The sequence below is a fragment of the Schistocerca serialis genome, chromosome 1, assembly GCF_023864345.2.
Source record: "Schistocerca serialis cubense isolate TAMUIC-IGC-003099 chromosome 1, iqSchSeri2.2, whole genome shotgun sequence".
NCBI lineage: Eukaryota > Metazoa > Arthropoda > Insecta > Orthoptera > Acrididae > Schistocerca > Schistocerca serialis.
Window position 1 is genome coordinate 1143213598 of NC_064638.1, and position 26074 is coordinate 1143239671.

At 44.1% G+C, this 26074-nt stretch overlaps 1 protein-coding gene across 1 annotated transcript in view; it reads right to left on the bottom strand.

The window, feature by feature from the left end:
- The window catches only part of LOC126455999 (caspase-1-like), a 71320-nt gene that overhangs the window by 40810 nt on the left and 4436 nt on the right, over nt 1-26074 (bottom strand). The window contains exon 2 of the mRNA XM_050091758.1: nt 6908-7086. Within this exon, the coding sequence (XP_049947715.1) occupies nt 6908-7086 (179 nt within the window). The remainder of the gene's footprint in view (nt 1-6907; nt 7087-26074) is intronic.

Genomic DNA, 26074 nt, shown 5'->3' on the forward strand with positions numbered 1-26074 from the left:
CTCTCAGTGAAAGTGAAGGAGAATTACAGGACCTCTTGAATGGAATGAACAGTCTTACGAGAAGAGAATGTGGATTCAGAGTAAATCGAAGAAGGGCGAAAATGAGAAGCAGCAGAAATGAAAACAGCGAGAAACTTAACATCATATTGGTGATTACGAAGTAGATGAAGTTAAGAATTTCTGCTTCCTAGGCAACAAAATAACCCATGACGGATGGCAAAAAAGCAGACTGTAACTCGCAAAAAGGGCATTCCTGGCCGAGAGAAGTTCGCTAGTATCAAATATTGACCATATTTCGAGAAAGAAATTCCTGAATATGTAGTCTGAAGCACAGCATTGTATGGTAGTGAAAAACGAGAAAAGAAGAGAATCGAAGCATTTGGGTTTGGTGCTACCGAAGAATGTTGAAAATTAGGTTGATTAACAAGGTAAGGTATTAGTGCGTTCTCTAGAGCACCAGCGAGGAAAGGAATGTGTGTAAGACATTGACGAGAAGAAGGGATGGAATGATATGACATCCGTTAAGACGCGAGGGAGTGTCTTCCATGGTACTAGAGGGAGCTGTAGATGGTAAAAACTGTAGAGGAAGACAGAGATTGGGATATATCCAGTAAATAACTGAGGGCGTAGTTCGCAAGTGCTACTCCGCGACTAAGAGGTTTGCACAGGAGAGGAATTCGTGGCAGGGCCGCATCACGCATCAACGAATCAAAAGACTGGTGACTAAAAAAAAAAAAAGACAATTTCCCATAGCGTATAACCTATAACCTGCGTTGTAAATTATACCTTCAACTTCAATTATACCTTCACAGAATGTCTGACGACGATCATATGCTCCATACGGGTCTGCTAAATTAAAAATACAAATACAAAGCAGCCTGTCTTCTTATAAAGATAAAAATTATTAAGTATATGAACGCTGAAAGACACTATGAAACGTCCCCTTAGAAAAATTGTACACGACTGTGCTTAAACTGGCACACAATATTTTTAGCGCAACGCAATCTGACTTTCAATAATCCCTACAAGAGAATGGCCCTAACTAACTATAACCTATACCTTTCGTGAATCACTTACCTCACAAAAATCTTCGTTACTCGAACTACTGCAATACAGCACGCGCCAATACTGCTAGCTAAATAAAGGATTCTAACTACTGAAGGCACTAACTACTGATAGGCATACTTAGCAAATGAAAGATTTTGATAGAGAACAAACAACGTATTTACCTTAATACTGTTCAAAAATCATAATATATATAGCAGTTCATGACATCCATTCTTACAAATGTACTGTTTCTGATGGACACACGTCCAGATCATCCGCTCTCAAAAATCCGCCATCTCAGTTCCCCACATGCACCACTGCTGGTGGCTCACCTCCAACTGCGCAACGCTACGCGCTGTTAACACCCAACTGCCCAACACTACAATAGCCAGCAACAATGCAAACCAGCCACAGACTGCACACAGCACAGCCAGTGATTTTCATACAGAGCGCTACGTGGCGTTACCAATATAAAAACCTAAACAGCCTACTTACAACACCTTCAAAACTATTTCCGAGATTACCACCCCCGCCGCCTCTGGTTTCGTTCATTTCATGTCAAAATGCTCTAGGAGAAATTTGGGCATAATAGGACCCACTAATCTGTAAAATTAAATCCATCAACTTGGCAAAATATTACATCTACAAGTCAAATTCATTCAATTCCCAGTGTAGGTAGTTCGTTGACTCGAAGTTCCTAAATCAAATTCGTCTGATGTCACAGATCGTACTGTTTGAATAACGAGACAGCACAATAAGCCCAGGACACGTAGAGAGGGGCAGTGCGAGCCATGCCGCTCTCCCTACCGACCCACCTCGGTCCTCCACAGTGATTTTTGAAAGCGCTTGTGTTCCGTAACACAAACTAGAACAGAATGAGATTTGTGATGTTTAAAGGTTTGTGTATCGTAAATAACTAGAACTAGCACCAACTAGTAGAAAATGGAACTTGTGAAATTTGGATTCTCCATGTTAGCGTATGTTGAAACGTATTTCTCTGTATGATGCACCACTAATGCGGCGTACGGTATATACACTCCTGGAAATTGAAATAAGAACACCGTGAATTCATTGTCCCAGGAAGGGGAAACTTTATTGGCACATTCCTGGGGTCAGATACATCACATGATCACACTGACAGAACCACAGGCACATAGACACAGGCAACAGAGCATGCACAATGTCGGCACTAGTACAGTGTATATCCACCTTTCGCAGCAATGCAGGCTGCTATTCTCCCATGGAGACGATCGTAGAGATGCTGGATGTAGTCCTGTGGAACGGCTTGCCATGCCATTTCCACCTGGCGCCTCAGTTGGACCAGCGTTCGTGCTGGACGTGCAGACCGCGTGAGACGACGCTTCATCCAGTCCCAAACATGCTCAATGGGGGACAGATCCGGAGATCTTGCTGGCCAGGGTAGTTGACTTACACCTTCTAGAGCACGTTGGGTGGCACGGGATATATGCGGACGTGCATTGTCCTGTTGGAACAGCAAGTTCCCTTGCCGGTCTAGGAATGGTAGAACGATGGGTTCGATGACGGTTTGGATGTACCGTGCACTATTCAGTGTCCCCTCGACGATCACCAGTGGTGTACGGCCAGTGTAGGAGATGGCTCCCCACACCATGATGCCGGGTGTTGGCCCTGTGTGCCTCGGTCGTATGCAGTCCTGATTGTGGCGCTCACCTGCACGGCGCCAAACACGCATACGACCATCATTGGCACCAAGGCAGAAGCGACTCTCATCGGTGAAGACGACACGTCTCCATTCGTCCCTCCATTCACGCCTGTCGCGACACCACTGGAGGCGGGCTGCACGATGTTGGGGCGTGAGCGGAAGACGGCCTAACGGTGTGCGGGACCGTAGCCCAGCTTCATGGAGACGGTTGCGAATGGTCCTCGCCGATACCCCAGGAGCAACAGTGTCCCTAATTTGCTGGGAAGTGGCGGTGCGGTCCCCTACGGCACTGCGTAGGATCCTACGGTCTTGGCGTGCATCCGTGCGTCGCTGCGGTCCGGTCCCAGGTCGACGGGCACGTGCACCTTCCGCCGACCACTGGCGACAACATCGATGTACTGTGGAGACCTCACGCCCCACGTGTTGGGCAATTCGGCGGTACGTCCACCCGGCCTCCCGCATGCCCACTATACGCCCTCGCTCAAAGTCCGTCAACTGCACATACGGTTCACGTCCACGCTGTCGCGGCATGCTACCAGTGTTAAAGACTGCGATGGAGCTCCGTATGCCACGGCAAACTGGCTGACACTGACGGCGGCGGTGCACAAATGCTGCGCAGCTAGCGCCATTCGACGGCCAACACCGCGGTTCCTGGTGTGTTCGCTGTGCCGTGCGTGTGATCATTGCTTGTACAGCCCTCTCGCAGTGTCCGGAGCAAGTATGGTGGGTCTGACACACCGGTGTCAATGTGTTCTTTTTTCCATTTCCAGGAGTGTAGTTTTCACGAATGGCACCAGTCTCCTGGAACTGTTGTCTTTACATTTGTCGATCCTAATTTTGTATCCTGATTAGAAAATAAAAATTGTCAATGAACTGAATCATGAGATGGAAACATCAGACGAAAATATTAAAAAGGTTCAAGTAGGAATCGACCAAATCCTAGAAATCATTAATTATGGACTTGAACATTATTTTTCTTATAAAACAAGATTAATCGTTACCAGATTCGTCTTGAGCGACGAGTTTCTTATGACAGGTCTTTCGCAGTGGCATGAAAATGAAGTTCCACCAATGCTCTACACATAATGAATAATAATGAAATCGTAAATGACTTGGCAGCCAGATGCGTAAAGCTCATTGAGGAGTATAAGAAATTATTTACCAAAACTGATAAACAAAAGCAGTAAGTGCTTCAAGTTGTATCCAAGCATCCCGTAAGTTCCCAGGGCATAGGGCATAACAAAGAGACTTCATTAAAGATTAAAGATATATAAAAGGAAACTCGAATCTTTTGTAAATACTCCGGACTTAGAGTATTATGTTTAACTGGGGACCTAGAAACGACGGAGAGGCTTCGTCCCGCCGTAGCCCTCAGTGGTACGTAACCCCACAACAGGCTACAGCAGTCCACTCACCCCACCGCCGCCCCACACCGAACACAGGGTTATTGTGCGGTTCGGCCCCCAGTGGACGCCTCCGGGAACCTCTCACACCAGACGAATGTAACACCAAATGTTTGCGTGGTAGAGTAATTATGGTGTACGCTTACGTGGAGACAGTGTTTGCGCAGGAATCGCCGACATAGTGTAACTGAGGCGGAATAAGGGGAACCAGCCCTCATTCGCCGAAGCAGATGGAAAACGACCTTAAAAACCATCCACAGACTGGCCGGTACACCGGACCTTGACACTAATCCGCTGGGCGGATTCGTGCCGGGGACCGGCACGCCTTCCCGTCCAGAAAGCAGTGCGTTAGAGCGCACCGCTAAGCGGACGGGCTAACTTAAGTATTGCGTTGGATGGAATTTACTATGGAAACGAATGAAAAGTGGCCAGCCGAAATGGCTTGACGTTTTTCAAATTCACCGACAGGTAAAACAGCGGTATTGCGGAAGACATGTGGAATTCTGTTGCTCAGTCCTGACCCCACATCAGGACATTAGGTTATTTCTTCATTAAATCCTCTTCACCGTTGAAACTACCTTTATAAATCATGGAAAGCTGAATGTAACAAATATGCACTATTGGTCTGCTAGACATACGCACTGGGTGAGGCAAGTTGAACATCAAAGGCACTGGACTTTGGTGTGGAATTAATTAAGTCTACGTGATTGATCCTTACTTCATTGATGAGAGCACATTTCTAGATATTGTAATATCCTCGAAACTACTAATCGCATTTTGTAGAATGAAACGCTGGTGAATTCGTCACTTCTATAACTACGATAATATTAGCAGAAAATTTGAAAAAGCGAATTGATGGCGATAGCTCTGTAATTAATATAGCTATGGAAAGAGACTGTACGTCATTTACTCAGAACTTTTTTTACATTTCTTAGGTGGAAGCAGCATTGTGATCTCTCAAACGGTCCAGGAAAACTCTTGAGATGAATATATCAGCTGAATCACTTTGGATACAAAAAATGTGGTCGCCGTTATACGTACCTACTTTGTGCGACTGTGTAGTAAATTAATTATTAACCTATTCAGGCGTGTGGTGCCCTTCATGCCGGTTTGACATTTGGTACATGCCGCCTTCATTGTTTTCCATTTTTAATGACCAACAGTGTACAACAAGAAAACCTACACCAGTAATATCTACGGATATCAGTCGGAATCTACATCTACATTTATACTCCGCAAGCCACCCAACGGTGTGTGGCGGAGGGCACTTCACATGCCACTGTAATTACCTCCCTTTCCTGTTCCAGTCGCGTATGGTACGCGGGAACAACGACTGCCGGAAAGCCTCCGTGCGCGTTCGAATCTCTCTAATTTTATATTCGTGATCTCCTCGGGAGGTATAAGTAGGTGGAAGCAATATATTCGATGCCTCATCCAGAAACACACCCTCTCGAAACCTGGACAGCAAGCTATACCGCGATGCAGAGCGCCTCTCTTGCAGAGTCTGTCACTTGAGTTTGTTAAACACCTCCGTAACGCTATCACGCTTACCAAACTACCCTGTGACGAAACACGTCGCTCTTCTTTGGATCTTCTCTATCTCCTCTGTCAACCCGACCTGGTACGGATCCCACACTGATGAGCAATACTCAAGTATAGGTCGAACGAGTGTTTTGTAAGCCACCTCCTTTGTTGATGGACTACATTTTCTAAGCACTCTCCCAATGAATCTCAACCTAGCACCCGCCTTACCAACAATTAATTTGATATGATCATTCCGCTTCAAATCGTTCCATACGCATACTCCCAGATATTTTACAGAAGTAACTGCTACCAGTGTTTGTTCTGCTATCATATAATCATACAATAAAGGATCCTTCTTTCAATGTATTCGCAATACATTACATTTGTCTATGTTAAGGGTCAGTTGCCACTCCCTGCACCAAATGCCTATCCGCTGCAGATCTTTCTGCATTTCGCTGCAATTTTCTAATGCTGCAACTTCTCTGTATACTATAGCATCGTCCGCGAAAAGCCGCATGGAACTTTCGACACTATCTACTAGGTCATTTATATATATTGTGAAGAGGTGGCACGACAGAGGTTACTTTAACGTCTGTAGACGTCTCTCCATTGAGAACAACATGCTGTGTTCTGTTTATCAGAAAACTCTTCAATCCAGGCACACAGCTGGTATGATATTCCGTAGGCTCTTACTTTACCAGGCGACAGTGCGGAACTGTATCGAACGCCTTCCGCAAGTCAAGAAAAATAGCATCTACCTGGGAGTCTGTATCTAATATTTTCTGGGTCTCATGAACAAATGAAGCGAGTTGGGTCTCACACGACCGCTGTTTCCGGAATCCATGCTGATTCCTACAGAGTAGATTCTGGGTTTCCAGAAATGACATGATACGCGAGCAAAAACATGTTGTAAAATTCTACAACAGATCGATGTCGGAGATATAGACCTATAGTTTTGCGCATCTGCTCGACGACCTTTGTTGAAAACTGGAACTACGTGCGCTCTTTTCCAATCATTTGGAACCTTCCGTTGCTCTAGAGACTTGCGGTACACGGCTGTTAGAAGGGGGGCAAGTTCTTTCGCGTACTCCCTCCTGCAGTGCTAACCAACCGTCCAGTGAGACACTAAACACAACACATCTTAAAGCGTGAAACAGGCTGTAATGGGGCTGAGTAATTTCAAAGTCCTAAAGCAAAAGGTCTCCCAGAACAGAAATAGACAGAATGCCCTAGACTTGTTCGGGCGACGTACCTGTATGAAGAAGAGCTTGGGTTTCCCGTCGAGGCTCGGGCAGCGCCTGGGAGCGAACGGCTGCCACAGCTCGCTGACGTGGTACTCGCGGTCTCTGGCGCTCAGCTGCCCGTCCCTCCCGCAGTGGGAGAGAACCGCCACTGCAACGCAGTCGCGACTGTCGTGGTCCTGCTCCGCCACTGCAACCACAAAACATTTTCGCTTGGATTGCTCGCAACAACTCACTGTGCGTATATCTTTACTTGTTAATCTTTTTGGTTGGCTCAGAGATTTTGCAACACACAGAAATATTTAAGAAAAGGAACCATGTGACAAAAGTAAATTTAAATTTACTTCGCAAACGAAACGGAAGAATTTCTGAACATTTCGTACACAGGGTGGTCCATTGATAGTAACCGGGCCAAACATCTCACGAAATAAGCATCAAACGAAAAAACTACAAAGAAAGAAATTTGTCTACCTTGCAGGGGAAAAATGGTTGGCCCGCTAGATACGTCAAACGGATATCAACTGCGTTTTTTAAAAATAGGAACCCCCATTTTTATTACATATTCACGTAGTACGTTAAGAAATATGAATGTTTTACAGAATGAGAGCCGGCCGCGGTGGTCTAGCGGTTCTGGCGCTGCAGTCCGGAACCGCGGGACTGCTACGGTCGCAGGTTCGAATCCTGCCACGGGCATGGGTGTGTGTGATGTCCTTAGGTTAGTTAGGTTTAAGTAGTTCTAAGTTCTAGGGGACTTATGACCTAAGATGTTGAGTCCCATAGTGCTCAGAGCCATTTGAACCATTTTTTTGAACAGAATGAGATTTTCACTCTGCAGCGGAGTGTGCGCTAATACGAAACCTCCTGCACACCAAAGAACTGTGTGCCCGACCGAGACTCGAACTCGGAACCTTTGCCTTTCGCGGGCAAGTGCTCTACCATCTGAGCTACTGAAGCACGAACCACGCCCGGTACTCACAGCTTTACTTCTGCCAGTATCTAGCCTCCTACCTTCCAAACTTTACAGAAGTTGTCCTGCGAACCTTGCAGAACTACTGGCACAAGTGAAGCTGTGAGGACGGGGCGTGAGTCGTGCTTCGGTAGCTCAGTTGGTAGAGCACTTACCCACGAAAGGCAAAGGTCCCGAGTTCGAGTCTCGGTCGGGCACACAGTTTCGGTCTGCCAGGAGGTTTCATATCAGCAGCACACACTCCGCTGCAGAGTGAAAATCTCATTCTGGAAACATCACCCAGGCTGTGGCTAAGCCATGTCTCCGCAGTATCCTTTCTTTCAGGAGTGCTAGTTCTGCAAGGTTCGCAGGAGAGCTTCTGCAAAGTTTGGAAGGTAGGAGACGAGATACTGGCAGAAGTAAAGCTGTAAGTACCGGGCGTGAGTCGTGCTTCGAGAGCTCAGATGGTAGAGCACTTGCCCGCGAAAGGAAAAGGTCCCGAGTTCGAGTCTCGGTCGGGCACACAGTTTTGGTGTGCCAGGAGGTTTTATGAATGTTTTAGTTGGACCACTTTTTTCGCTTTGTGATATATGGCGCTGTAATAATCACAAAGATATGGCTCACAATTTTAGACGAACAGTTGGTAACAGGTAGCTTTTTTAAATTAAAATACAGAACGTAGGTACTTTTGAACATTTTATTTCGGTTGTTCCAATGTGATACATGTACCTTTGTGAACTTATCATTTCTAAGAACGCACGCTGTTAGAGCGTAATTAACCGTAAATACCACATTAATGCAATAAATGCTCAAAATGATGTCTGTCAGCCTCAGTGCATTTGGCAATACGTGTAACGACATTCCTCTCAACAGCGAGTAGTTCGCCTTCCGTAATGTTCGCACATGCATTGACAATGCGCTGACGCATGTTGTAAGGCGTTGTCGGTGGCTCACAATAGCAAATATCCTTTCAACTTGAGACCTGAGTTTCTCCTGGCGTATACAACTTTCAAATAACTTCCGGGAATTCAGCCAGGTAACACTTTCAGCGACCGCCGATATTTCGGCGGGAGAACATCCCGCCATTTTCAAGGCAAACTGCAACGGACAGGCGGCGTACATGCAATCGGCGCTCCGACATATCGTGTATCCAAGCATCTTGCTTCTCTATTGAGTCCACAAGTAGGACGGTGTGAAAATCATATCAGGAACTCAGCAGATTTTTTACGTCGTTTGGAGGGACTGAGGCTGAATGACTCTGATATTTTAGTGAGTTTCGATGTGGTCTCTCTCTTCACTCGTGTTCCTCTGTCTGATTCGTTGCGGTTAATGGAAGCCAGGTTTGGTGCTGATTTAACTAATCTCTTTAGGCATGTGTTGACATCCACTTACTTTTTATTTAATGACCAGTATTACGAGCAGACAGATGGAGTTGCGATGGGTAGTCCGCTGTCTCCTGTGATCGCAAATTTATTTATGGAAGACTTCGAGGAACGTGCATTGGAGTCGGCGCCTTTAAAACTCGCCTGTTTCTTTAGATACGTTGACGATACCTTCGTTGTTTGGCCTCACGGTAGGGAGAATTTGAATGTCTTTCTAGAACATCTGAACTCGATCCACCCGAACATTCGTTTTACGATGGAGGTGGAGCATGGTTGCCTTCCCTTTCTCGACGTGTTGGTTAGGAGGAAGGATGATGGATCATTGGGACATGCAGTCTACAGGAAACGTATTCACACAGACTTGTACTTACAAGCTAACAGTTGTCACCATTCGGCTCAGCGTGAAGGGGTACTTCGTACCTTGGTACACAGGGCACATGTCGTTTCTGACGCTGAGACTTTGCCAGCTGAGCTGTCCCATCTTGAAGTTACATTTCGTCAAAATGGTTATAGTGATAGACAGATTGAACGTGCGTTGCGCTATCGACCAACTGTACATCGGGTGATTGATGATAATTCTGAGTCAACACCTAAGTCTTCTGCCTTTTTGCCTTACGTAGGAAACACGTCCAATAAGATCGGTCGTATTTTACAGAAATACGATGAGAAATGTGTTTTCCGACCTCCATCTAAAATTAGAGCACTTTTGAGTTCCGTTAAGGATGATCTTGGACTGTGTAAGGCGGGTGTATATCGTATGCCTTGTAGCTGCGGCATGGCATATATTGGTCAAACTATCAGGACCGTGGAGGACAGATGTACTGAGCATAAACGGCACACATCATTACAGCAGCCAAATAGATCTGCTATTGCCGAACATTGCTTGGATACTGGTCACCCCATGTTATATAATAACACAGGGATATTGGCATGCACGTCCAGCTATTGTGACAGTGTCATTAGGGAGGCAGTTGAGATTAAATTAGCGAGCAACCTCGCTAACAGGGATGGAGGTTTCTGTTTAAACTCTGTTTGGAATCCGGCTCTCTCCCTTGTCAAAAAACAGAGGAACAGAGTCAATGCTGCCTCACCTGCGAATTCATAGTCTCACTATCGATAGCTCTGACTTTGGTCACCTTTGGTGACACTGGTGTTCAGTGTGTGTGTGTGTGTGTGTGTGTGTGTGTGTGTGTGTGTTATCTTTCCTGTTTCTGTCCGAGAACCGAGGTATTAAATTCGCATGTACTCCGCCTGTCCGTTGCAGTTTGCCTTGAAAATGGCGGGGTGTTCTCCAGCCGAAATATCGGCGGTCGCTGAAAGTGTTACCTGGCTGAATTCCCGGAAGTTATTTGAAAATCCTTTCAACTTTTCCCACAGAAAGGAATCCGGGGACGTCAGATCCGGTGAGCGTGCGGGCCATGGTATGGTGCTTCGATAAGTTCACAAAGGTACACGTATCACATTGGAACAACCGAAATAAAATGTTCGAAAGTACCTACGTAAAAAACCTACCTGTTGCCAACTGTTCGTCTAAAATTGTGAGCCATACCTTTGTGACTATTACAGCGCCATCAATCACAAAGCGAAAAAAGTGGTCAAACTAAAACATCCATATTTCTTTACGTACTACGCGAATATGTAATAAAAAATGGGGGTTCCTATTTTAAAAAACGCAATTGATATCCGTTTGACCTATGGCAGCGCCATCTAGCGGACCAACCATAGCGCCATCTGGTTTCCGCCTTCAAGCTAATCAAGTTTCGTTCTGTGTAGTTTTATCATTTGGCGCTTATTTCGTGAGATATTTGGCACGTTCACGATCAGTGGACCACCCTGCATATTGTGAAGAGTAACGGTCCTATAACTTTCCCTTTTGGTAAGCCCAAAGCTAATATTACGCCTAAGACATCTCTCTCTTAAGAACATCATATTGTGTTCTGTTTGATAACTACTCTTCAGTCCATCAAAAACCGGGCCTGATATTCCACGCTCTCTTATTTTGTTCTTTTAAGCGACTGTGTGGATCTGTAACGCAGTCTTTTGTAAATAAAAATACACGGCATCAACCTGGACCAGTGCATCCGCTACTTTCTGGATCCCTGAACGAACAGTGCGAGTGGAATGACGTCTTCTCGGGTTATCAGCCGCGTCAAGGCGTCGTTCTGCGGCAACGTCTCAGGAGTTTCCTACACGTCATCTTCGCCTTGGTCGTGGAAGATAGTGGAGTAGGCAGTCCATTGCTGGGAGACGTTGCAGTGAGGGCTTCATGTAGAGACACAGTACAGGAAAGTTGCTCATCTTAGTTCTGGACGGTAGACAGCTGCTTAGTTGAGACTCAAAAATTTTTCGATAGAGATCACAGTGGGGCTTAGATGTTTTCATGTTGTGAACTCTATTGTTTTCGTCAGATATCGTAACAAAATGAGTAGTAGGTGTGGGAAAAATCTTTACTCTTCATTTCGCGGAACTTAGAGAGGTATTGTGTCCATTGGCTACGAGCTTATGTTGCTCTCTCAACAGTGTCAGCTGCAAAAGTTCAGCTAGTTTAAACAGTCACATTGACTCCACCAAATAAAATTCATTTTATGCTCTAGTTATAAGGCACTAAAAACAAACATTATGAAATTTAATTTTAAAAAAGGAAGTGTTTTGAATCGGTTTGAGATCGGCTCGTAAGTAGTTATTTCTGAGCCAAAGACTTGATTACAAAGCCACTAGTGAACTCAAGATCCGAAACCAGGGTGTCATGTCACGAATGAATTTGGTATATGTGGTGTCTGTTCTTTCGGACATTTCTGAAAGAAGAGACATATTTTGATCCCACAGCCATTATTAATCAAAACACAAAGGCATTAATGACATTAGGTGCTAGTGGGAAAGTTGAAAATTTGTGTCAGAGTGAGATTCGAACCCAAGTCTCCCGCGTACAAGTCAGACGCGCTGACCACTTCGCCATCCAGAAACAGCAGTTAGCGCAACTGCTTGGAATACTCTAGTGCGCCCCCCGTCAGACCCAAATTCTCGACTTATCAACACATTTCTGATGTTGTTGGCCTTGCCTATTGTCATCATTATTTGCGGCATTTCGCCGATTCCTAGAAGAGTTCGAGTGTGGTGTACATCCACAATGAAGCGATTGAATGGTCATCCTCACATGAATTACATGTATGTGGTGTCTGTTCTTTCAAACATGGGCCGGCCGCTGTGGCCGAGCGGTTCTCGGTGCTACGGCTGCTACGGTCGCAGGCTCGATCCTGCCTCGGGCATGGATGTGTGTGATGTCCTTAGGTTAGTTACGTTTACGTAGTTCTAAGTCTAGGGGACTGATGACCTCAGAAGTTAAGTCCCATAGTGCTTAGAGCCATTTGAAGCATTTCTTTCAAACATGTAGTTGACAAGGATGTGAGAGAGGGTTGTAACCTATACCCACTGTCATAGAATCTGTACATCAAGCAAGCTGCAAAGGAAATCAAAGAAAAATTTGGAGTAGGAATTAAAGTTTAGGAATAAGAAATAAAAACTTTGAGGTTTGCCGATGACGTTATAATTCAACACAGACAGCAACAGGCTTGGAAGAGCAGCTGAACGGCATGCACAGCGTCTTGAAAGGAGTCTATTAGATGAACATCGACAAAAGGGAAACTTGGTAATGGAATATAGTAAAATTAAATCAGGTGATGACGACGGAATTAGAATGTGTAATGAGACATTTAAAGTAGTAGCTGACTTGTTTTTACTTGGGCTGCAAAATAATTAATGATGACAGAAGTAGAAAGGATATAAAACGTAGACATCTAATAGCAAGGAAAGCTTTTCTGAAGAAGGAAAATTTGTGAACATCGAGTATTGATTTAAGTGTCAGGAAGTCGTTTCTGAAAGTATTTGTATGGAGTGCAGCCATGTACGGAAGTGAAACGTGGACGATAAATGGTTTAGACAAGAAGAGAATAGAAGCCTTCGAAATGTGGTGCTACAGAAGAATGCTGAAGATTAGATGGGAAGATCGCATAACTAATGAGGAGTTACTGAATAGACCTGGGGAGACAAGAATTTTATGGTGCAACTTGACTAAAAGATGGACTCAGTTTCGTGTTGGAAGGAAGAGTGTGTGGGGGGGGGGGGGGGGGGGGAGGGGCGAGGAGGGCAAAAGTCGGAGACAAGAAATGAATACAGCAAAAAGATTCAGAAGGATATAGGTTGCAGTAGTTATTTACAGATGAAGAGGCTTGCATAGCATAGAGTAACAAGGAGAGCTGCATCAAATCAGTCTTCGGACTAACGATCACAGCAACAACTTCCTGACATCTTTCGCTTGTATTAGCAGCTATTCTCGCCATTAAGACCCCACTCCTAATATCCCACCTCTCCAGCGATATGGAGACAATTGCAGAGAGTGGCATGGTATTATTTGTTCGGCAACAGCGACGTCCGGGGTCGTAATAAACACGTCACATGTGGATGGCCACTAGCAAGGCAAAATATTTTTTCTTTCTTTTTCTTGGGCCTTCCGTCTTCTGAGTGGTTTGATGCGGCCCGCCATGAATTCCTCTCATGTGCCAGCCTCTTCATCTCAGAGTAGCACTTGCAACCTACGTCCTCAATTATTTGTTGGATTCGTTCCAATGTCGGTCTTCCTCTACAGTTTTTACCCTCTAAAACTCCATTTGAAACCATGGAAGTTATTCCGTGTTATCTTAACACATGTCTGACCATCCTATACCTTCTACTTTCAACTGTTTACCACTTGTTCATTTCTTCGCCGATTATGCAGAGAACCACTTCATTCCTTATTTTATCTTTATCTTCCATAGCGCTACAACTCAAACGCTTCGATTCTCATTCCTATCTGGATGTTCCACAGTCAATAATTCACTACCAAACAAAACTGTGCTCCAAACGAAAATTCTCAGAAATTTCTTCCTCAGATTAAGGACTTTGCTTTATACCATCATACTTCCCTTGAACTGTGATGTGTTAATTTGCTTCGAAGGTAACACCATTCCTTCACTTCACCTGTCTCGTGGATCTCACTTTTGGTGTTACGTTTATTAATAAGATCATTTCTGTTACACCTCATTACTTTTGTCTTTCTTTCACTTACTGTCAGCCCATATTGTGTATTCATTAGACTCTTCTTACCACTCAACACATTCTGTAATTCTGCTCCAGTTTCACACAGGCCAGCAATGTCGTCATCGAATTTTATCACTGACATTCTTTCACCTTGAGTTTAAATCCGACTCTTGAAGCTTTTTTTTTTACATCCGTCATTACTTCTTCTATGTGCAGATTGAATAGCAGGGGCGAAAGAGGTTATTTCTGACTCACGCCCATTTTAATCTTTCTTGGTCCTCTATTCTTACTGTTCCCTCTTCGTTCTTGTACAAACAGTACCTTACCTCTATAGCTTACTCCTATTTTTCTCATAATTTTCAACATCTTGAACCATTTTAGGAACACTTTTTCTAGGTGGACAAATCCTATGAACGTGTCTTGATTTTTCCTCTGTCTTTCTTCCATTATCAGGTGCAAGTCATAACTGCCACTCTGATACCTTTACCTTTCCTAAGGCCAAACTGATCGGCGTTTCACAAATCTTCAGCGTTCTTTCCCAGTCTTTTGTATATTACTGTTGTCAGCCGCTTAGATGCATGAGGCGTTAAGGCGATTGTGCGATAATTCTCGCATTTGACGGCCCTTGCTGTTTTCGGAATTGTGTGGATGATGTTTCTTCTGAAAGCATCAGGCTCATAGGTCCTGCGCACTAACTTGAACAGTCGCTTGCTTACCAATCCCCCGCACCCAATGGCTATGGAAATCCCGAAGAATTGTTATCCATCCCACCTGCCTTACTTAATCATATACAGGGTGATTCAAAAAGAATACCACAACTTTAGGAATTTAAAACTCTGCAACGACAAAAGGCAGAGCTAAGCACTATCTGTCGGCGAATTAAGGGAGCTATAAAGTTTCATTTAGTTGTACATTTGTTCGCTTGAGGCGCTGTTGACTAGGCGTCAGCGTCAGTTGATGCTAAGATGGCGACTGCTCAACAGAAAGCTTTTTGTGTTATTGAGTACGGCAGAAGTGAATCGACGACAGTTGTTCATCGTGCATTTCGAACGAAGTATGGTGTTAAACCTCCTGATAGGTGGTGTATTAAACGTTGGTGTAAACAGTTTACAGAGAATGGGTGTTTGTGCAAAGGGAAAAGTTCTGGGCGGCCGAGAACGAGTGATGAAAATGTAGCACGCATCCAGCAAGCATTTGTTCGCAGCCCAGGAAAATCGACTCGCAGAGCTAGCAGAGAGCTGCAAATTCCACAATCAACTGTATGGAGAGTCCTACGAAAAAGGTTAGTTATGAAACCTTATCGTCTGAAATTGGTTCAAGCACTGTCTGCAGCCAATAAGATTAAAAGAATCGATTTCTGTGATTTTATCCTTGCTCAAATGGAAACAGATGAATCTTTCGTTTCAAAGGTTGTGTTTAGTGATGAAGCAACTTTCCACACTAACGGGAAAGTCAACTGTCACAATGTCTGTATATGGGGCACTGAGAATCCGCGGGAAACAACTCGGTATGAACATGACTCGCCTAAGGTGAACGTTTTCTGTGCCATTTCAGCCAATAAAGTTTTTGGTCCCTTTTTCTTCGAAGGTGCTACTGTAACTGGACTACAGTATCTGGAGATGTTAGAGAATTGGTTGTTCCCTCAGCTCAAACAAGAAGCATGACAATTCATATTTCTCTGGAACCGCAAGACCGCTATGGTCGCAGGTTCGAATCCTGCCTCGGGCATGGATGTTTGTGATGTCCTTAGGTTAGTTAGGTTTAACTAGTTCTAAGTTCTAGGGGACTAATGACCTCAGCAGTTGAGTCCCATAGTGCTCAGAGCCATTTGAACCATTTTTGAATTCATATTTCAGCAGGATGGAGCGCCACCACATTGGCACTTATCTGTCCGTAACTACCTGACCGTCAACTACCCGAGGCGATGGATCGGCCGCCAGGCAGCCCGTGACAGAGCACTTCATCACTGGCCTCCAAGAAGTCCTGATCTTACCCCCTGCGATTTTTTCTTGTGGGGGTATGTTAAGGATATGGTATTTTGGCCACCTCTCCCAGCCACCATTGATGACTTGAAACGATAAATAACAGCAGCTATCCAAACTGTTACGCCTGATATGCTACAGAGAGTGTGGAACGAGTTGGGGTATCGGGTTGATATTGCTCGAGTGTCTGGAGGGGGCCATATTGAACATCTCTGAACTTTTTTTTGAGTGAAAAAAAAAACTTTTTAAATAATCTTTGTAATGATGTATAACAGAAGGTTATATTATGTTTCTTTCATTAAATACACATTTTTAAAGTTGTGGTATTCTTTTTGAATCACCCTGTATATTCCAAAGCTATATTACATTCAGATTCTAATACCGGATCTCCTATGTCTTCGATACCGGCTCCTGTTCCTTCCTCAATCACGTCATCAAAAAGTCTTTCCCCTCGCAGAGGCCTGCAGTGTACTCTTTCCGCCCATCCTCTCTCCTCCGGCTGCACTCTTCATGTTACCATTCTTGTTTTTAATTTCACTGAGGACTGTTTTGACTTTTCTGTACGCTGAATCAGTCCTTTCGACGAATATTTCTTTTCGATCTCTTCACATTTTTCCTTAGATTCCGTGCACTTCCTAAATAATTCATACCTAAGTGACATATTTCTTTATACCTGCATTTCCCTGAACACAACTGTACTCCCCTCTTCGTCGATTAACTGAAATACTACTTCTGTTACCTAAGGATTCTTCGGAGTTACCTTCCTTGTACCTGTGTTTTCCTTTCTTCTGTGATAGCCTTTTCCCTTCTGAGGTGTTCAATATTCCAGTATTCCAGTATTCTTCAGACGACTTCAAGCACATCCCATTATTCCTTAGCACTTCTGTATCCCACTTCTTTCCACAGTGATTCCTCCTGATTTTTTTGAACTTCAGCCTACACTTCATCAATACTGAATTGTAATCCGAATGGATTTCTGCTTCTGGGTCCGCCTTACAGTCAAATATCTGATGTCGGAATCTGTCTGACCATGATGTAATCCAACTAGAAATTTCCCGAATTTCCAGGCCTTTTCCAAATAAATCTTCTCCTCTCCTGGTTTTTGAACTTTTTATTTACTGTTTATAACTGAGATTTACTGCAGAAAAAAATGGTCAAATGGCTCTAAGCACTATGGGACTTAATATCTGAGATCATCAGTCCCCTAGACTAAGAACTACTTAAACCTAACTAACCTAAGGACATCACACACATCCCTGCCCGAGGCAGGATTCGAACCTGCGACCGTAGCAGCAGCGCGGTTCCGGACTGAAGCGCCTAGAACCACTCGGCCACAGCGGCCGGCTTTACTGCAGAACTCAGTCTTTGCCCTGCATCATTTCTACTAGCAAACCCACATTCTCCCGTAATTCAATCTGCTGTTCCTTCCACTACTACCGCGTTACAATCCCCATAATTATTAGCTTATTACCGCCTTTTACACACTAAGTTAGCTGGCCGGAGTGGCCATGCGGTTGTAGGCGCTACAGTCTGGAACCGAGCGACCGCTACGGTCGCAGGTTCGAATCCTGCCTCGGGCATGGTTGTGTGTGATGTCCTTAGGTTAGTTAGGTTTAATTAGTTCTAAGTTCTAGGTGACTGATGAGCTCAGAAGTTAAGTCCCATAGCGCTCAGAGCCATTTGAACCACACACTAAGTTACCCATTCCGTATCGTCATATAGTTTTACTAACATTTCGTCTTCTGCTTGTGAAGTCGGGGTATACACCTGAACCACTGGCGTTGGTTTGCTACCGATTTTGATGAGAACAACCATATCTCTTTACTGTTAGCAATGACTCACCCCCCGCCCATCTCTCCTATTCATAACGAACTCTACTCCAACCACCGTTATATCTTTCCTGCTGATGGTTGATATTACGTTATATTCGTCTGACCAGAAATTCTTATCTCCTTTCCATGTCACTCCACTGACCCTCACTATATGACTGAGCATTTGGATTTCCGTTTTCAGGTTTTCTAGCTTCCCTGCGAAGTTCAAACTTCTGACATTCCACAGTCCGACTCGTAGAATATTATCCTTTTGTTGTTTTTCATACCTTTTCCTGCCCCTTGGCAGTCCACTCCTAGGGATCCATAAGTGGGACTGATACGGAATCATTCACCAATGGGGAGATCATCATGACACATGTTCAATTACAGGACACATGTCCTGTGGATACTCTACATGTATACTTAATGCGGTGGTTTCCAGTGCCTTCTGGATCCCCATGTCGTTGATCAGTGCTGATTGTTTCGCCTTTAGGGTAATTTCTCACCATATATTCTATATCAAGTAACCACCGAGCCTGTCCGGCGGATTGGCTGTTCGCATCACGTTGTTGATGCCTACTTTACGCTGATTCTCGAATACAGTTACTGTTACCTCGCCTTTCGAGACCAGTGTATTAATTTGGAACTGTGTTGTTATTGGAGACTGTTCTGACCACGTCCATCACTACTGGTATAAGCTCGCTTCACTTCAGTTGCAACGTCACTCCCTACTCCGTTTTCGGCCATCGACTTAGGGTTCATATTGGTTTCCATGCACTGGTTCGCAGCAGTGACTTTCTTAGGTTTGAGTCAGGCTACGACTCAAAACTACTAGCCCTATATTGAGAAATTACGATGCGTTATTCTCCTCTGAGACAGTGTAAGGGACAAAAGTTTTGCACATGGTTTGTGTTTACCTCTAGTGAGAGAACGGATTTTCCAAGACAAATCAATAGACATATTACTTCCGCCCAAACGCATCTTACACAATGACAATCACGGAAAAATTACATTTCTTTCTTCTTTTATGGGGGCATATCAACAGTTGTTCCTCTTGCACGCCATCCAAAAATGAAATAGAAACGAAGAAAAACTGAAAAGAAAAAATGATCCTGTTTCACTACATACACCACGTGATGGCTTGCCGAGCGCAGCTACAAATGTACAGGGTGGTGCATACGTGTAGAATAACTCTTCTAAGAAATAGAAAAAAATAGAAACAGATTGATAAATAGAAATTAAAGTTACTTTGTATGAGAGAGTGAGAGGAGGAAATCTCGTGAGGGTACTTTACCAACACCATTTGGCGGCCACTTTTGAAACCACCATCTTCGATTCAACCCATAACATTCAATATATTTTCGGCGCAGAATGCTGCAAAACCTTAATGTATTTGAAGCACGCAATCACAAAACCACCAAACACTGGTGTAAAGTGCATTAAGGTTGCCTGATAAAAACACTGATGCACTCAGGAGACATCGACATATGTCAGTCTAACACGCACACACAATCGACGGGTATGCACACACATCAAAGAAATTTTTCATGACCCCGGTTCCCAGAACTCCTGAGGATAGACGCTGACAACGGATATTGTATCACAGACACAGTCCCTTTGACTGTTCAGAGATGTCACTAAACCCGCCCAAAGATGTAAATAACCATGCATGAGCAGCGTCTATTAGACGGAAGGGGTCCGACAGCCGATCAGTTCCAGTCATTCCACCAGGAAGGAGGTACACGGCTCGTGTTGTCTGTAGGTCAACCATGCCTAGGCAGTCAATAAGCGGTTCGGTCACGTCCGCTTTCTTACAACAAGGGAAGCGTCCAGGCGCCTCGGTGCGAACCAAAGCGATGTTGGTCAGACATGGAGGAGATACAGGGAAACAGGAACTGTCGATGACATGCCCAAGGGCTACTACTGCAACGGATGACCGTGATTATGAATAAGAGGAACCCAGACAGCAACGCCACAGCGTTGAATAATGCTTTTCGTGCAGCCACAGGACGTCGTGTTACGACTCAAACTGTGCGCAATAGGCTGCATGATACGCAACTTCACTCCCGACGTCCATGGCGAGGTCCATCTTTGCAACCACGACACCATGCAGCACGATACAAATGGGCCCAACAACATGCCGAACGGACCGTTCAGGATTAACATCACGTTCTCTTCATTGATGAGTGTCGCATATGCCTTCAACCAGACAATCATTGGAGACGTGTTTGGAGGCAACTTAGCCAGGCTGAACCCCTTAGACACAGTATCCAGCAGCAAGGTGGAAATTCCCTGCTGTTTTTGGGTGGCATTACGTGGGGCCGACGTACGCCGCTGGTGGTCATGGAAGGCGCAGGACCGGCTGTATGATACGTGAATGCCATCCGCCGACCGATAGTGCAACCATATCGGCAGCATATTGGCGAGGCATTCGTCTTCATGGATTACAATTCGCGCCCCCCATCGTCACATCTTGTGAATGACTTCCTTCGGAATAACGCTCGACTAGAGTGGCCAGCATGTTCTCTAAACATGAACCCTATCGAACATGCCTGGGATGGATTGAAAAGGAGTGTTTATGGACGATGTGACCCACCAACGGCTCTGAGGGATCTACGCCGAATCGCCATTGAGAAGTGGGACAATCCGGACCAACAGTGCCTTAATGAACTTGTACGCCATGACGAATACAGGCATGCATTAGCGCAAGAGGACGTGCTACTGGGTATTAGAGGTACTGGTGTGTACAGCAATCTGGACCTCCATCTCTGAAGGTCTCGCTGTATGGTCGTACAACATGCAATGTGATGTTTTGATGAGCAATAAAAAGGGCGGAAATGATGTTTATATTGATCTCTATTCCAGTTTTCTGTACAGGTTCTGGAACTCTCGGAACCGAGGTGATGCAAAGCTTTTTTCTTGATGTGTGTTAAGACTATAGTTGCAAGATCATTGCGAAGCACATGAAGATGCCATGTATAGTTGAATTCTTTTATCCTGGCGGCTCGCGCATGCCCGCCCAGACGCGGGAGATTGCTGCGTTGCCAGTTGCACACGACGCACGCGCCAAGAGAAGCAGCGCCATAGTATAGTGTAGCTCGCAAACTTACGTTTAGGGGGGAGCGCGCAGTTTATGAAGTAAAGCCACCACGGCCGCATTAAGCCTTTCGCTGCTACAGAGACGTGCTCCCCGCATTCCACGCTGTACGCGATTTTGTCATCACTGCACTGCTCGCCTGTGCTGACACATGGTGTTCCGACTGCTTTGACACACTTATCATTCGATTTCACAAAAACTATTTGGCCCAAAAATTTTATTTTTACACATCTTCTTGACTAATACCTTCCCCCCGTAAATGAATTAATTTTGTTTCGATGTTCAACACAGTTATTGTGCAGCATTAAATGTAGTAAACCATTGCACGAAATTTTGAAGAGTTTGCAGAGGTAAAAGTCCATAGTGCATACTTTCCGTGTGGTCGATTTTAGTTGCCACAATGTTGAGAATGAAATGTGGACAATATACCTAAATTTCATATAAAATTTACTGTATATCTCATTTAAGTACCAGATAGGTGTCGTATGTAATACTGAGAAATATTCCGTCTTTCGCGACCGTAATAAAAGTTTTATTTATACCAGAGACATTTCGCTTTTGTCTAAAAAGTTCTGATTAAAACAAAAATGGAGAAGTACACAAAACTGAAATGTGGCTGTAATAAAACATAGAAAGTAAAATATATTGTCAGTGAGGCGCAGTGCGCAAAAAATTTGTGTTTGTCACAACAGATAGCAAATACTTGCCAAAACATAGATCAGTTGTCGAAAACATTGAATATGATGATGTTGCCAAAGCAGCGAAGCAAAGAATTGCGTCAGACAGTCAAGTAGCTCGGTAACGTATGAGCTGAAATTCGGCTCTAAACAATACTTTTAACACTGTCACAAAGAATATATTTCAATATGAATAGTAAAACAGCGACTGCGGAAGAGAAGATATACAAACAAAACAGATAACATGAATATTGTATGTGTGCCTTTTCATTGTTTTTAATTGCTGTGAAAAGAAATGTTGGAGGACAAAATTAGAAAAACCGAAAACTTATTATGATTATAATGAAGAGACAAATAACTAGAAATTTCAAAAAATTGCATTCAAACGAATAAAATTCATGAAGTAAGACACTTCGATATTGTTTTTAAATAAACAGAATAGTAAGCACAGAACAAGGTTTGAACTCATAACCCTTCGCTTAGGAGTCAAACACATTAACCATTACACTAACACAACTCGTCATTCAAATAAACTCCGGGAGGACTCTAAAATATCACGCACAATTTCGACAAACACTGTTGGTATGACTATGAATTAGTCACGTTTCGTCGAAGTACAATAGGAAATAAACAATTACTGCTGTTCTTTATTGCGAAAAAGCGGTTCGTGAGAATGATACAAACACCTATCCTTGCTATCGCCTGAATTAGGAGGCTTGTTACTTGTTTGGTTTAATTAATTAATAGAATATGAAGCAATTGATATAAAGAATGCTTTTTCCAAACTTTCTATAAAAGAAAGTCTGCTATCAAGACATTGCTTTTGTTCAATTACTTTATTTATGACTGAACGTTTCTAAAACTGAAGCCACTCGTCTGTGCTCTGCACTGTAGTCGAGCTCTGGCAATGTCGTTCTCTGTTCATTGTCTGACTGTGTTTTTTGTGACGTCAGATGCGCAGAACGAACCTAAACTCGGCCGCCATTGTAAATGACGCGCACTTTAGTCGTATGAGGTAGCATTATCAGCACCTGACAGCATTTGAAAGGTGCCTGCTTGTGGGGCCTTCAATTGGCCGGCTGGTCCAATCGTGCAACATCCAGATCTGAGGGGCATTTGGATGTGGCAGTGAGCGATGTTGAAATATATGGATACCTGAGGGTAGGAATATTTGTCGCCAAGGTTGCAGTCGACCACATCTGACCACCACAAGGGAGGATCGCTGTATTTTTCACCAAGCGTATCACAACCCCTTCACATCTTCATTTCGTTTCGTCTTCCCCCTTTTGGTGCTTCTCCTTTTTGTCATTTATTGTGTTTATAGACAGTTTCATCCATGTGACAATTTTCATGACCCCTATATACATTCTCAAATGAAAAGGGAGTTACGTGACATATTAAACAAATGGAGAATTACGCGAGAAAAACAATAGTGTCTTTGATTTAAGCATTGCTTTATTTATCTCGAGGTGCAACTAATGTTCCTTCCTTACAGGTAACGAGAAAGCCAAACACAATGAGATCATCCTTATATCAGGAGAAAGGAGTACTCATGTTACCCAGAGGATTTTGCAAAAGCCACGCAGCCAGACCATCCCATTACCCAAAGTGCGGTGGTGAAACTTCTCGCGAAATTCTATGATGCTGGCTGTGTCACAGACAAACTGGAAACTGAGCTTTCTAAAATGCCTACAAATGAAGAAACTCAACCACTGTTCTGAAATCATTCCACTTGAGTCAAGAGCACAGTACTCGCTCCTTCTCGTAGGGAACTGCCGTCAGCTGTACTCCGATAATGGGAACTTCGATCAAACGTAGATGGCAACCTCACCAAACGCAAATGTTAGAACTTCTCACTGAGGACGATAGAGATCGTCCTGTTCAACTTGCAGAAAGTGTGACATGCAAGCTAGACAGAAACCGTCGTTTGACTATGATGATTAGTTTGTAGGTAAACAAACAGGTAAATAAGTAGAATCACAGATACTGATCACATGTCAATCTTTACTGAATGGATCCATCGAAGACAGATTCAGACATTTCTAATAAAGTGATCATGTTAATTCCTACTCTGAATCCAACAACTGTGCTGCTGTCAAACACAACAAAATTACATAATCGACTCTGAGCCAAATTACAATACCAGACCCTAATAAATAGCAGACTGGTGAGCATAACGCACTGTTACAGTGAGCGATAATGTACAGGGATGCATGGACTCTACTGATACTGATCTATCCGCGAGTACTGAGTCCTTAAAGGCCATTCGGACTTCCTCAAGTTCTCAAATTCAACTAACCTTATTTCCAGTGCAGTTACTAGTACACTGCGCTCCAACATGTGAACTCTGCCGAGTTAAGTTTTCAATACAACCTCTGAGGAATTTTAATACACCTACAAACAAAAGGAAGTTAATTCTGGTAAAAGTTATCTGTACTGTAGTGGCTTAGTGTCCTAAAAATAATTAGTTGTACATTCGTAATAAATTAAAAGAAAATAAAAGAAGGCGTTGGTCAGAATTCACAAAGCTTGTCCAATGCAAGTGTGCTGTTACAACTGACCCAAAAGCCACACACTAAAACTTTACTCACCAAGGATTTATGTTTTATGAACGCCATCACAGTTAAGCTATGTTCGGAAGATGCAATTAATGCTCTTTGCCACATGGGGCGTTACCATAACTCTTAGAATAGTTTGGAAAGCCAGAAACAATTAATAACATGCCAGAATACCTGACAAAATTCTATTGAATTACTAGTCACGACCAAAAGATAGCCAACGACGACAATATCACAACACTTGAGTATTTAATAGCTTGAGTGCACGCCACTGCCAACCTGCCTTCGTTCTTAGCGCAGTAACTATACTGGAGCGCAAAAGAAACTGGTATAAGCATCCATATTTGAATACAGAGACATGTAAACGGACGGAATATAGGGCTTCGGTCGGCAATGTCTATATGAGACAACAAGTGCCTGGCGCAGTTGGTATCAATTGGCAGGTTATCAATATTTAAGTGAATTTGAAAGTGGTGTAATAGTTGGCGCACGAGCGCTGGGACACAGCATCTCCGAGGAAGCGATGAAGTGGGATTTTCCCGTACGACCATTTCACGAGTGTACCGTGAATATCAGGAATCCGATAAAACAACAAATCTCCAACATCAGTGGGGCCGGTTTTGATCCTGCAACAACGGGACCTACGACGACTGAAGAGAATCGTACAACGTGACAGAGAAGTCCAACCCTTCTGCAAATTGCTGCAGATTTCAATGCTGGGCCATCAACAATTATCAGCGTTCGAACCATTCAACGAAACTTCATCAGTATGGGCTTTCGCAACCGAAGGTCCACTCGTGTACCCTTGATGACTGCACGACACAAAGCTTTATACCTCGCCTGGTCTTGTCAACAGCCACAATGGACTGTTGATGACTGGAAACATGTTGCCTGGCCGGACGAGTCTCGTTTGAAATTGTATCGAGCGGATGGACGTGTACGGATATGAAGACAACGTCATGAATCCATGGACCCTGCATGTCATCAGGGGACTGTTCAAGCTGGTGGAGGCTCTGTAATGGTTTGGGGCGTGTGCAGTTGGAGAGATATTAGACTCCTGATACGTCTAGATACGAATCTAAATACGAATGTTGGATGCTTTGCAACGTGCTGTTAAGAATAGCTCTCCACTCCCTCGTACTCTTACGGATTTATGGACAACCATGCAGGATTCATGGTGTCACTTACCTCCAGCACTACTTCAGACATTAGTCGATTCCATGCCACGTCGGGATGCGGCACTTCTGTGTGCTCGTGGGGGCACTAGACGACATCAGACAGGTGTACCAGTTTCTTTTGGTTCTTCAGTGTAGTTGGAACCAAAAAGTGGTTCAAATGGCTCTGAGCACTATGGGACTTAACATCTATGGTCATCAGTCCCCTAGAACTTAGAACTACTGAAACCTAACTAACCTAAGGACATCACACAACACCCAGTCATCACGAGGCAGAGAAAATCCATGACCCCGCCGGGAATCGAACCCGGGAACCCAGGCGCGGGAAGCGAGAACACTACCGCACGACCACGAGCTGCAGACTACTTGGATCTAAGCCTCAGCAGTTTGTCATCAGCACAAATATACTTCAAACACGTTCATAAATTTCACAGCCTGCATGACTTTACAGAGACAACTTCACCGACACAATATGAG